The 13,943-nt window shown below is 42.3% G+C and overlaps 1 protein-coding gene across 11 annotated transcripts in view; it reads right to left on the reverse strand.

Moving 5' to 3' along the window:
- PKP4 (plakophilin 4) overlaps positions 1-13,943 on the reverse strand; it is a 62,151-nt gene that overhangs the window by 27,894 nt on the left and 20,314 nt on the right. For 8 of the 11 annotated variants that reach the window (XM_074547732.1, XM_074547728.1, XM_074547729.1 and 5 more), the window contains exons 2-4: positions 10,287-10,439; positions 9,311-9,444; positions 101-213 (exon numbers count right to left, since the gene is read on the reverse strand). In XM_074547732.1, the coding sequence (XP_074403833.1) occupies positions 101-213; positions 9,311-9,444; positions 10,287-10,401 (362 nt within the window). In that variant the 5' untranslated portion in view covers positions 10,402-10,439. Of the gene's footprint in view, positions 1-100; positions 214-9,310; positions 9,447-10,286; positions 10,440-13,943 lie in introns of those variants that run through there. The other 3 variants (XM_074547734.1, XM_074547733.1, XM_074547731.1) reach the window with 2 other exon arrangements.

A 13,943-nucleotide genomic window follows, 5' to 3' on the forward strand; every position in this document is an offset into this window, starting at 1 on the left:
GAATAGCTATCAGTGAAAATATATGTATAGAGGACATAAGCATCACTAAAAAGCCTTTAATTCCTGGGACAAATGAAAGTAAAGTCATCAGGACCTGTACCTTGTGCTGGCGATACTTGGTGACTCTGCTCCAAGCCTACATCTCTCTAGCTGATTAGCCACAATTTGCCTTTCCACTTCCAGTTCTCTGGTAAGTCTTTGAAATTGAAGCTCCTGAAATTTCAAAATAAAAAGAAAAGCATTCTTGATGTTAAAAATGGGTGTGGATTAACTGCGAAACAATCACTGATTCATCACAGTTGTGTGTTTTGACTCTTTCTTAGGTGAATAAACTACAAAAGTGGAAATTAAATGGGTCTTTAAATCAGTGATTCATGCAAATATTGATTTATCACCTGTTACAGAAAGAAAAACATGTTTAAGCATTCTTGGGTTTTATTACTCCTACAATTAAAATTTTTGTGTCTTCTTACATTACCACAGTCTAACAAAATCAGTGTCTATAAAGTCAGTCTTCAACTTAATCTATAAACAAGGAAACCGGAAATATCCTAACCTTTCCAATCACAAGCCTTCAAACCCTAAGTTATCCTACATTCTGACTGTAGTTGGAAACCTGAAGATTTAAAACTTCAAACTGGCTGAGTGTAGAGAGATGTGCTATTTCACCTTTTCTGAGTTCAGCTTTTTTATATTTCTTTCAAGGGTGATGTGGGAAATACCAGTGCTGCACAGGACGGGTGTAACTGAAATCTGGAACCATTTTCTAAAGCCCTCTGAAATCCAGACTATGTCACATCAAAGGATATTGAGGGCGTTTTTCCCCTCAGTCAGCTTTTATTGACCAGAGAAAAGGGTTCTATTGAGCAATTGCATTACTTTTCAAACTGATACTGTAAACCCATTATTCTAGAAAAGATTTTGCTGTATAACATTTGAAGTAATAAATCGCCCATTTAAATAAGAATCCCTGTTTTTTCCCCCCCACACTACAACACTCAAAGGCAGTAAAACCAGAAGAACTATACTTCTATTCTTCTTGAGAGTAGAAGAGCTGAATGATGTAAGTGGACAGCACAGCAATATTTGAACTACATTTAAAACCAAAACTCGCTTGTATTCTATCAGAAAAACTGAGATGAGGAGAAAAAGCCAGCAAGCCCCATTTGCCCCCTTCAGAGACACCTGCACTGCTGAGCTGGGAACAACACCATCAGCTGTCTGTTTCCATTGCTCCTCCTCACCTTTTCTTGGCGGTGACCAGAAAGCCACAAACTGCACAGGGCACTGAACAGCAGAGGGGTAAGAGCCCTGCAATTCACTGCCAGTTTTAAATCATGCTGATGCTTAGGAAGATCCAATGTGCTTTTGCAAGTGCAAGTATAGTAAGAAAAAAAAATCCAGCTCTATTTTCTAGTCTGAGTATATTCTGGCATGCCCAGACTGGGAGTCCAATGAAGCAGCAGTTTACAAACTTTGAAACCATGAGTGCTGATTGGTGTATGCACCTTCTTAAATTTGAGATCTGCAGCAGGTGCTTGTCTTAAATACCTGCATAAATACACAAGATGGATAGTTTTAGAGCTACCATCTTTTTACAGCTGGAATACCTCATGCTTTAAAACTTTTTTCTTTTACTTAAATCATATTATTATTATAGAAAACTAATTCCTAACCAGCTCTAAATTAATCACCTTTCTAGTTCATGTCTCCTTATAATGAAATTTTATACCACTCTGAGTGCACACTGGACATACAGCCACAATGGGTATCTATCAGACAGCACACCAGCTCTGGCAGGAATCTGTTGGAATTTGTTCTCTCTCCAGGTTCTCTGGGAGCACTGGGAGAGCTCCCTTCTTGAACAGGATGCTCCCTGCACAGAGCTCTGCCCTGGGCACCACAACACACTGACTCCTATGGCACTGGCTACTGACAAAATGGCATTGCAGGACTCAAATACAACTCTTAAAAAGCTTATTAGCATTTGCAGCAGAACATCTATGTGGCAAGCAGATAGTAGAATCAGACATAAAATTACAGAACACACTGCCATACTGCATCCCAAGGAGCAAACAAAACTTCTTAGACACACTACCCTGGCTCAGCCAGAACTACTTTTATTCAAAATTATTCAAACAAACATTGAGGGGGGAAAAAAATCAACCTGTAATTCCATAAACCTCTTTAGCAGCAACTACTTAATCACCTTAACAAACTGCAGGTTTTATGTTCATAACCTTAAATTCCACTGCAAAGCCACGGGCCATAATTCTTAATAGGAAACTACAAAAAAAGCCTTAAGCACAATTTCAGCTCCAGACCAGGAAGCGCACACACATGGGGCAAGAAAGCAGCTCGCTTTGGAAAGCAGCTGTACCAACTGCAGGCAGACAGACTGCGTGACTGAAAACCAGAGCCCAGGACATTACAGAGCTGGCTCATCTCCTTTTGGAGGCTGCAGCTGTTTTCAGAGGAGGGCCAAACCCTGTGCTGGTGTTGTAGTGCTCACTCCAGGTGACCAACTGCTCTTCCTGGGTGAGCTCTGCCAGCAGGAATCTCACTTGGGAAGACTTTTCACTGCAAGGCAAGGCCACCCACACCCATCTCAGCAGCTGAATCGTCTTCCTATGTAAAAGCTCAGTGTCTCTGAGAGGCTGCTGGCTCCAGGGCAAGGGACAGCAACCACCACTGTGCTGGCCTCTTGCCAGCAAACATTTGAAAACAAGTGATGGAATGCTGTTAGCACAACTGACCATGAAGACTGCCATTCTCCTGTTGCAGGCGTTGGATAATAAAAGATGGTTTGGGGGCAATTCTGTGCCTTCTATCTGCATCCTATCATGATGCCATGTTGTAGATTCACCTTTTTCATTTATGTTAACAGGGAACTCTTATCCCTTAGTAACATAGATGACAATAAGGAATCTACATTCACCACACTGAAAAATAAAAATTACTTGCTTCCCACCCTGTTGTGATTTGAGGACCTCTGGAAAAACCATTTTAAACAAAGAGTGGTCCAGGTGGCTAGCGAAAGGTTTTCTACTGACAGCTCTGCAAGAATCAGTAGCAATTGCAGAAGCAATGAAGAGAAGTCACAGATCCCTTTTGAATGGTTCCTGCCTGGCTAGCCAGACCCAGACTGGGCAGCTGGACATCAGAGGGAGACAATGCCTCCAATAAACAAAGGCATCTCTTGCAGCTTCTTGACTTGGGCAGCTCTCAGGGGCAGCTGTGGCAGGAGACTGAGCTAGGGTGGGCTGGCACTCCCAGCTGCAGTTACACTGCGATATGCTAACTTGCTTCCAATGCCAAATGTCACTGTCTACAAAACATTATGGAGGTAATTGTAAGCTGAACTATGAAATGTTTTCTAATCACAAAAGTGTTGTCTGTTGAACAATTGAGCTGAGCCTCTTTCAATAGCTCAAGTTACTCATCTAAGAAAGCCTAGCCTGCATTTGAGAGGAATATTTTTACCTTGTGTTTACTATTTCCTACTCAACTGTAAACACAATGCAGAGCTGCACAACTTCCATCACCTGTGAAAGTTCACAGAGTGCTACAGAAAAGGCTATTGTATTTTGGATCTTTTCATGATACAAATGTGCAACAAAGAAGAGGACAAACAAAACAGAAGCTGATTTATACCTTCCTTTATATTAACCTCTTGCACCCATCTATGCAAATTTCTCTGTTCCTACCAGCCAATATTCAGAGCTAGATCAAGCAACTGACTACTTAAACCCACACTGAATACTGTATTTTCCAAAATGGATGTCATACCGTAGTGACCCAATATTTAAATTCTCAACCAGAATGTATTGCAGAAAAAGCCTATACTTCTAACTAACCATATTGGAGCAACCTTAATATTTTCTGTAAAAATTAAGTTTACTCACGCACACAACTGCATTTGCATGCTTTCAGTATCTCAGTATCTTCCAAAACAGAAGACAAAAGATAAAAAATTGGACAGCGTAGAGAGAATCACAGACTACAGGATGTGAGATGACACAGCTACAATTACTGGCCGATCACACTTACTCTGCATTCAACAGCAGCAGACCATTAAAGCCCTTAATACTTTTATGCATGCATTGTTCACTAGTCTGGTACAACAGTTTAGTGCTGCTCTAGCTGATGAGAGATCAAAATTTTAGCATTTTATCAACAGCTTACTGTTGCCAGTGGCAGGAGGGAAGCATGGCACTGGAGGCACTGGCGGGCTGCCTCTGGCACACCCTCTCTGGAGCTCTGTGGCAGCGCTGGGGCAGCCCCGGGCGCTGCTCTGCCAGCTGGGCACCGCGCTTCAGGCGCTGCTGAGCCAGGCTGACAATCTAACCAAGTGTGCTACACAAGGTGCCAATGCTCCAGCATGTGTCAGAGCCCCCTCAGCTCCAGAAAGGCTCTTTTTCAAGGGGAGTTTCTCCTCTGAAGCCTAACAGTACAAAGGAGAGAGGAAAATTAACTTCTGGGTCATCATATGGATAAAGGAGTACAGAGAATTTTGGTTAAGGAAATGAGCTAGCTATTTCACCTGAGACAGCAGCGGCATTAAATTTATTCTAGAGCAAGACCTTCAGCAAGTTGACATCTCAAATCTGACTGACTGAAACTAAAATGCTGGTAAACAGCACAAACTCTAAACCTCAAAGTTCTAGGATTAAGTAGGCAAGAGTGACCTATGCAATTGAACACAACACTAAGAGAGTTGGAAGAAAACCCCAGTTCTTCCAGCCATTCACAAAATGTTGACCAAGATTTTTGTTTCACTTATGCCAAACTTGGGAGCCCATTCAACAAAAAGTGCTGCCTTCAATTCAGAACTGCCACACATTTATCACCTAACTGATCACTAGATGCATGCAAATCAGAATTCCAAAGTTCGTGCCCAATTACTGGAAGCTCATTTAGTAAGTCTCTTTTCAGGTATTTCCATGAAGTGACATGGCTACACAGACTACTGAATGTACAGCACTACATATCTGAACTGTAAAGAAATCTCAAGACTTAATATCAATAGTTCTCAGTAAGAAAGATGTTTTAACATGCAATAAAAAATTGGCAGAATGCATTCTTCCTTCCATTTCCATCTGAAAAACACAGAGGGTTGCTCCCTACTCCCAGACCCTATAAAAAAGCATCTCAAAAATAATGTAAAAATTTGTACTTAAACAATAATGAAAGAAAAAAGCAAGGTGCACATTCTCTATTTATACGATACAGTTCAATGCACTTACACAAAAGGAAAAGATTTTGCTGAAGTCCTGAACAAACAACTCTTCTAGAAAAACATGTAGAGAAACCCAAGTATTTTTCATCTGAAAGCATATCCAGTCGTTCTTACTCTGTCATCTATTTACTAAAGAAATGGTGAAAAGTTGCCCATCTCTAAGTTTCACAAACAGCTAGACCAAAGAACAAACTAAAAAACAGCCACTGCTGCAAGTGCTCCTGTCTTAGCAAAGACATTAAAATCCGCATATTCCAGTTACTTTTGAAAACTGCATTGATGAGTAGTGTTTCCTGCAGGACCTTTTCTCAGCCCAGCCACTGAAAAATAATGTGCTAAGCATGAAACTCACAATTCCAAATGATCCCATTTAATCTTGTCAATTCAGCAGCAGCTCATTCCAAATCCAGCAGTATACAGCTTGAACACAGAAAATAGCAATGATTTCACAAACCTACAAGGAGCAGTTGGCAATTAGCTGCCCTACATTCCCCAAAATACCATCCTGCCCCTACAATTTCTAATAAATTGTTATTTTAGTATGAAAATACTCAATTTACTTTTAACTTGGATAAGAGACTCCCTACAGAACTCAACTAAACATCTATGCAGGTTCAGGATTCCCCAGGATTCAGAAGTATAGACATGTTTTACTTTTATTTAAAACTTGTTTCAGCAATTCCTAAGACACTTCTACCCATGACAGTATGGAAGCCTTGTAACATTTCAGAAGGGAAATTCATGTTTTAGGGGAAAAAAAAAAAATCTCAACCCTCCTCTAAAACAAACCCATAGTAAACAATCCCCTCCCCAAAAAGAAAAAAAAAAAGAACAACAAAAAAACCAAAACACTCAAAATCCATCATCAAATTTACTTAAAGACAAAAACATGAAAATATGTTACAGCTTCATTACAATTAGTCTTGGGATTCTCATGCATTCAAAAAGGAACTCTTCTGTTAGAATTACGGAATCCCTGAGGTTGGAAGAGCCCTCCCAGCCCATGCAGTCCCAGCTGTGCCCATGCCCTGAGTGCCACCTCCAGAATTGCTGGGACACCCCCAGGGATGGGCACTGCAAACCCCCCTGGGCAGCTCCAGTCCCTGAGCCCCCTTTGCATGGGGAAATTCCTGCTGGGCCCACCCTGAGCTGCCCTGGGCCGGCCTGAGGCCGCTCCCTCTGCTCCTGTCCCTGTTCCTGGGTGATCCCAAATCCCCCTGGCTGTGCCCTCCTGGCAGGGCTGTGCAGAGCCACGAGGGCCCCTGAGCTCCAGGCTGAGCCCCTTCCCAGCTCCCTCAGGGATTCTCCAAGCCCTTCCCAGCTCCTCAGGGATTCTGCAGGCCTGTTCCCTTCCCTGGACACGCTCCAGCCCCTCAATGTCTTTCTTATATTGAAGGACCCAAAACTGCCCCCAGACCTGGAGATGTCTCAGCAGTGCCAGCACAGGGGAGGGCACTGCCCTAGTCCTGATGGCCACGCAAGTTTTGACAAGGGCCAGGTGCCTTTGGCTTTCTTGCCCACCTGGGCTCATATTCACTTTAAAACAGATCTTGAGCTTTGTTAGAAAAGCACAAAGCTATCGTGATCTAAATTTCTTCACAGGTTACACCTCTTCCGCTTGTGTTATTTTATAACGCTATGAGTGAATTGAAATGTTCCTTTCCTAAAACACGACCAAATGAGATTGACCCAGCTGTCTGACACCTGACTCAACCAGAGACTGATCAGAGTTTAGACTACACACTCCAATTTGGTAAAATAGTTGCTTTAAACTAGAGGTCCTAGGAAAAGGAAACAACTGGAAACAAATGGGAACTGTTTTTAGGAGCAGCTTTTAGGGTTCAAAGGCTAATTAGTGCAACTTTTTATATAATCATAACTATCGTCCCATGCCCATGGCAGAAAGCTTGAAGTAATTGAACACATTTATCCATCTTAGAACTACTGTAGTAATTTTTAAAGTTTTTATTAAGTTAAAATCTTGCCCAATTGGCAAATAACAATAAAGGCTTTTCTTGATTGTGTTTCCACTGCAGTGTTTCTGAAGGACTTGGGTCAGGGTGTGGCAGCTCTATTTTACAAACACTGACCTGCTGCACCTCGCAGCAATTCCTGTACCAAAGGAAACAGCAAACAGCGTAGCGGTTTCTGTTCAAGCTTAATAAAGTGAAGAACTTCACTGGAAAATATTCTGTTCTGGGCTTTCTGCCACACAGGAAGGGTGTTGAACATGTCAGTGTCCTCAATTATTATCAACAGAAAAAATACCAGAAAGCAGCACTTCAGCTCTTAATTCTTTCATATTATCACTTCCAAGACTGAAGGACAATTTACATCTTCCTCCCCTCACACTCATTTTATGTGTCTGTACATTTCACAGTAAGGCTCCAATTCTGAACTTTGTGCAACACGGATGATAAATGACTATTTAATTTTTTTTAGCTTTCATCAGAATTTAGTTATGTAATAGCAACATATTTAATAGCCTTTTTATAAATGGAAAAAGGAAGAGGTTTTAATCTCCTTTTCAAAAGAAAGAAATATTCCATTATAATTTTTTCTTTAGGACTAATAAAAAGATACAAACATTGCTTGGGCAGGGAAAGGAACACTAACAAAAGCCTTTAGTGCACACACATCTGGAGCTGTTCCCGACAGCACTGCCCTGCCTGCTCCCTTGGCAGGATCCAGCACAGCTGGAGCACAGAGCTGTCCTGGGCAGGGCATCCCTGCCTGCAGAGCCCAGCTCTGACACTGCCACTGCAGCTTGGCCACACCACGAGCACACTCCTTGCACACTGCAGCACCAAATGCACCACCTTAAAGCCACCACCAACATACTTCAGGCAAATGAGTCCTAAGCCATTTGTGACAGGCTATGATGGCACAAGGCAAGCTGCTGTTTGGAGAGCGGCGACTGAAGGTATCCGTAACTCTTGGCTGACTTCTCACACTGCAAGGGCCTCTGGCAGTGATATCCTGCACACTGCAAATGTGAATACTAATTTTAATACTGCTTAGAAATTTTTAGGGTCACTATTGTCACCTTAAATTACTTTTGAAACTATTACTTTAGGCACGAAAATTAAGATTCAAATTTCATCATTCTGCGGAAAATTTTTAACAATATGGTATCATGGGTGTGAACACCGTTGATATCAAGAAGCTATAACCTAATTCTCGCCTTTTAAAAAAATGTTGATATGGGACAACATAAGAACTATTATATTGTTTGCATTCAGAGCTACCATCTTGAATCAAGTTGTGATTCATCTTCAAGGAAGTTACAAAACAGAGACAGCAAAGCAGATTTATTCTGAGGTTCAGATGTTACAGTTTGTGTTTGTGTATAAAGGCAACAAAGACGATCATTATTTCTCAGTATGATACAATGAAAGCCAAAGTATCCCTTCTCTCTTTGTGTTCCTTAAATTAAAAAAAAAAAAAAAAAACAAAAAAACTTTAGCTGGAGTGTTTCCTTGTAGAACTGCTATATTTTCCACTTGAATGATTTTTACAAATTAAGGCTGAATTTGATTGCAAATGCAATTTTAATTTTCCTGTAGAAATTATCGCTTTAGATACACACCCATAAATGTGCTTCAGTTTTAAAATGTATTAGAACCTTGGTATTGATAACTGAAAACAAACTCAGAGTTTAAAGACCATTTTAAAATAAAGTACAATTAATCATACCCAATCTGTATGCGCAGGACTTAAGCACTGAACACTTGGCTTTGCAGGACTTACAAGGACTGATTCTAATGTTGCATCCAATCTACACTAGCTTTTCTCTTTCTTTGCCACTAAACCTGCATTTCCAGTCTGACTTATAACAGCAGTGCAGACGTTCCAAGGGATACAGAATACCAGAATGATGCTTCTGTTTAATGCAGTAACTGAGCCCCTTACATTCAGATTCCAAAAGCGATACATGAAATAGACTATGGCGGCACTGGGTCACAGGCTACAGAAACACACAGCCATGGCTGTTGCAGCAATGCAGTAGGAGACAGCAGTGAACTCCACACACACTCTGCACGGATGGATTGCTGAAAACGAGGCAGATACCTGTTCCTTTACAGAAGCTAGAATGGTCGTGGCAGTAGTCTCTGGTTCCATGCCTGGGCCTGTGGAAGCCTCCTGTGCTGTCTGCGGCAGCCCCTCCTCCACCATTGGGCTCTGCTCAGGGGCTGGCATTTTGCCTGCAATAACAAGATTTTAATATAGTTTACATTTTCAGCCAGTGATGTTTAAAATCCAAGTTTTAAGGATTATTTATGATATTCATTTTTTTCTAGCTTTCCAAACTTCACTAAATTAGCAGAGAACTTCGCATTACTCAATGTATGTTGTGTGACTGTTTCACTTTCACAAATGGAGACCAGAATCACCTACACAACTCAAGGGTTAGGCAGGAGCAAGCACGCTGCATGATGCCTCAAGATTATTTTAAAAAATACTGCTTTGTGGTGGTCAATAAAACTAGCACAATTCAAGATGCATGAAAAATACTAGTGTTAACTATTAAGCACACCCAGGATCGGTACGAGTTTACCACGCGCAGTTTTCGGCACAGAAGAATGACACATAACAGCAGACTGCTCTGCTGTCAGGAACAAACTATGGAAGAGACTAATTATGGTAATAAAAGCTTAATGGGAGCAATGCTTCTAATGCTCTTTTTGCAAAAGAGGAAATTAAAATGCTGAAGTTAAAGCAATTGCCCTGGGCTATGGATAGTGTGGAAAGGACTGACAGGATTAGCGTCCAATAATCCCAAGCTGTGTTATTGCAGAGGCAGCACACTAAGAACTCCAATCCATGGAAAAGAGCAATTAATTTGTTCAATTATCAAAGTCACTATTAACCAATATTACAGAGATAGTTACGAAGTGTGTTTAACGCTTTGAAAACAGCAAGTAAGTGGCGTTCACAAAGCTGCTACGCAGATACCACGCTTTAATTTTCTTCAGAAAATCATGCTTGTGACGTCTAATGTTAGAAGTAATCCATATTTCATTTTAGATTTTTAGAACAAACTCACCCAATATTCCTAGGGCAGACAAACAGGAACAGATTCCTTCCCCATTCCATTCATTATCAAAGGGAGAGGAGATGCTTAGGCTGCAAATGGGCTCCAAGGCCAGGAACGGACCCATGAGACCCCTCCGTGTGGAGCTGTATCAGCCATGGGCACCTGAATGAGCACAGGGCAATGCACAGGATCAGTGCACACCTGTGCTGCAGAGCTGCACGTTTCTGACAGGGTTGAAAGGGGACTTGAGTTGACCCTGGAGGGATCTCTCCTGGGATTGCTGGCCTCTTGGGAGGTTTCTCCCTCCCCCTGAATGCAGAGCCCAGGCAAAGGCAAAGCCCTGTGCTGCTAATGGAGAGGTGATGGTGTAAAAACAAGTGGTTTCCTTCTGCTCTATGTACAGCAGCATATGGGCTATGAGAGGAATGGCTTCTCCTCAGGCCCATGAGCTCTTCTGGCACTAGCACAGGCTCTCTGTTAACCACTTTTAGAACTATAAGTCAGTGTTTCAGGTTTCTAAATGACCTGATAAATTTGCAAGCATATCAAGTAATAAAGCTACCCAATCAAGCCTTTCCTTTGTTTAGAAACATCTGCTAAGCAATCTAAAGGACAAGTCTGAAAAACTCATAAGTCACACATGCCCTTCTTTCAGAAGGGGGCTGCTTGTTGGTCCGTGTATCCCACTGTGTCTCCACCTGCACGTAACAGGACAGTGCTTGCTTGGGCAGGGATCCTGTTTGGGACTTCCAGGAGAGAAGTACAAAATACAGCAGTGAAACAATCTCAATTTGGCTTTTCCATAGTTTTCTCTCTCTTCTCACCCCAACACTGTGAATAACTTCTGCAGCAGATTTCTGTAATAAACCAGTCTAGAAAACATCACTCTGAGCTGGCTGGAAGGTGTACTAATTCGTTGGAACAAAAAATCTACCCAGTATTGAGTACATAATAAAAACATCCGCATAAAAACCAATCAAATTAATTATTAGTGAAGATGTCAGTGTTAAATGTACATCTATCTCAGTGTTAAGAGATGTAATCACAGTCCTACACCCTTTCACATAGGCAGTTGTTTCAACTGCTGTTCCTTCAATTAACACATTTCTTGGCAAAGGTACTGATTTTCTAATCTTGATTCCAACATTAAATAACTGTTGGCTCTGGTCCTACAAACACTTAGGTACACACTTGGGCTAATAAACAAGCCTGCTCATCCCTCCCCGCCCTGCTGCCAGGCCCGTGGGCTCGGGTGGCAGCACAGGAGAGCAAGGGAGCAGGAGAAGCTCTCCAGGGCCCAGTCCCCACCCCTACAACTCTGTCTAGGGATGCTGCTCAAGGACAGCACCACAAAGTCACAAAGTCAAGGCAGGTTCTCATCCTCACCTTATAGGAACAGGAAATAGCAAGAGGAGGTTTTGTGAGAGCCTTGAAATCTGGTATGAGTAAGAAGTTGAGAGAAGTTAATACAAAACCCTCTTCCTTCCCTACACAAGACTGGGATTTACCTACTCAAAATACTCCCTGGACTTGTGCTACCACTCCTTTGAGGATAGATAACTGATTCATTATTGGAAAACCAACAGCCAGATTCCATGCCTCAGAAAGATTAGGTTGAGAGCAATTTTGTCTGTCATGGCTGAGCAGTCAGACACCACCCAGAACAGGAGAGTGCTCCCACATTTTTCCCAGGCTGTCCAAGCCCTCGCTCCCCACAGCCCCATGCTGCAGTTTCCTAGGTCCTGCCCCGGGCTGCTCTCTGCAAGCCCTGGGCACTGAGGGATCAGGCAGTACACACAGGTACCATCAGAAATGCACCTTAATGCCTCCCTGCATTCCAGGTCTTTTGATTCTCAAACTGCTCCTGCACTGAAGATCTAGGATCTCTGTAGCCACAATGAAGGCTCAGAAAATGTATTTTACTGTTTATAGCTCTGTTCAGCACATGTCAGCACACCTGACTACATCTTAACATCACTGAACATCAAAGGTTACACACTAAATTCTCTATTGCAAAGAATACACAAGAACTGGAAGCCTTAAATGTTCTGGAATCATCTTCTGGTGGATGCTGCAGAACTAAGACTTGAGCATGGTGTAAATGTCTCTAATAGAGCTCAAGAGTATAATGTGAGAAGCTTGGAAACAGGGAGAATTTGTTGTGCATTTCAGTCTCTGGTAAAAAAAATAATGTCTTTCAATCACTTAGATAATTTTTCAGGAAAATACTTAAATAGCTCATCTTGTAGCACAAGTCCAAGAAAATTCTTAACATCTGTTTTGAATTTTCAAATTCTCTATTTAGAAGTAAAGACCAAAAGCAGTGATAACCTTGCTCCAGGCTGGCACGTCCAGATCAAGCGTGCAAGAAAGACAAAGCTGCTCAATTTGAAGCGTCCAGTTTGAAATACCCCAAAATAATTTTGAGAACAGTGGTTTTCCCAGCCCCTCTGCTGTAGAGACTCACTCCAACGGCTTTATGAAACCACACAGTAAATCAAAGCAGAGCAAACCAAGCCACCATAAAGACTCAGCTTTCTATCCATGGAGGGTCAGCAGGGACCAGCACACTGGGCAACTGCCCCCTACCTAAACACCTAAAGAGCCCCACAGCTGCCCCTTCAGAGGGCAGCGCTGCCTGCACTGCGCACCCCCTGCCCTGCTCCCAGCCCCTCTCCTCCCACAGGCCCCGCACTGGGCTGGGCAGTCACCCAGCAGCAGGCCAGCCCGGGCTCTCACACTGCTCCCAGCGCACAGGGAAGGAACCTGGGAAATGCCTTCTCTTGCGTCTGACTGACTGACTGCTCAGACACTGCACAGCCAGCAGTTCAGGGAGTTCATCTGACTCAGCCATGCTTCTGGGGACCAGACACGGGAGTGTTTTCCTGAGCCAGCTGATCTTGCAGCCAAGTAATCACTGACACAAGGAAGCAAGAACATGCTGCTGAGAAACACAGAAGAAATATGAGAAATCACTAAACCAAGTGTAGTAAACCATACGTTAAGTTTTCATTGTCATTAGTCTCTACTCCCCACTTTTCAGTGCTCCTCCTGTTATTTTCTTAGACATATCCAGACAGCTTGCCAGTACTGAATAATCCCACTTCTTTTAGTGCAGTCCCAAGAAAAAGCCAGATCTTTTGAGGATTGATGCCAGATAGAAGTGGTGCTTTTTCACAACCTCCAAATCCCTTCCCTTCATATTCCTCCTGCCTTCCTTACATTGGTTATTCTTCCAAGTTTGTTTCTTACCTATGTTCCCTGTTTCTGAGCCTCCCCTTGCTGACCTGCAGCCAGTAAGAACAGTCACCAGCACAATTCATGTTGAAGAGGTAATAAAATTCTTACCAACTCTGCCAGCTAGGGCATAATGATGATGATGATAATAATAATAATAATATATTTCATGAGGGCAACATGCAAAAAACAATGGACACCCTCTCATCACTGAAAATCCTCATATTTATCTAGCTACAAGGGTAATTCAAGGAACAACAGTAAATTAGCAATGATATTAGACAAATAATCACTAGTACAGAGGGGAAAAGGCTCCTATAAGCTAAAATCATCTTTCTGGGACACTAACGTTATTTACTACATGACAAAGTAATTCTTGTATATCTACACTTAGAGCAACAAGGCGAATCTCAGCTCTTGGTCAAAGAC

This window comes from Zonotrichia albicollis, chromosome 10 (assembly GCF_047830755.1).
Source record: "Zonotrichia albicollis isolate bZonAlb1 chromosome 10, bZonAlb1.hap1, whole genome shotgun sequence".
Classification (NCBI taxonomy): Eukaryota; Metazoa; Chordata; class Aves; order Passeriformes; family Passerellidae; genus Zonotrichia; species Zonotrichia albicollis.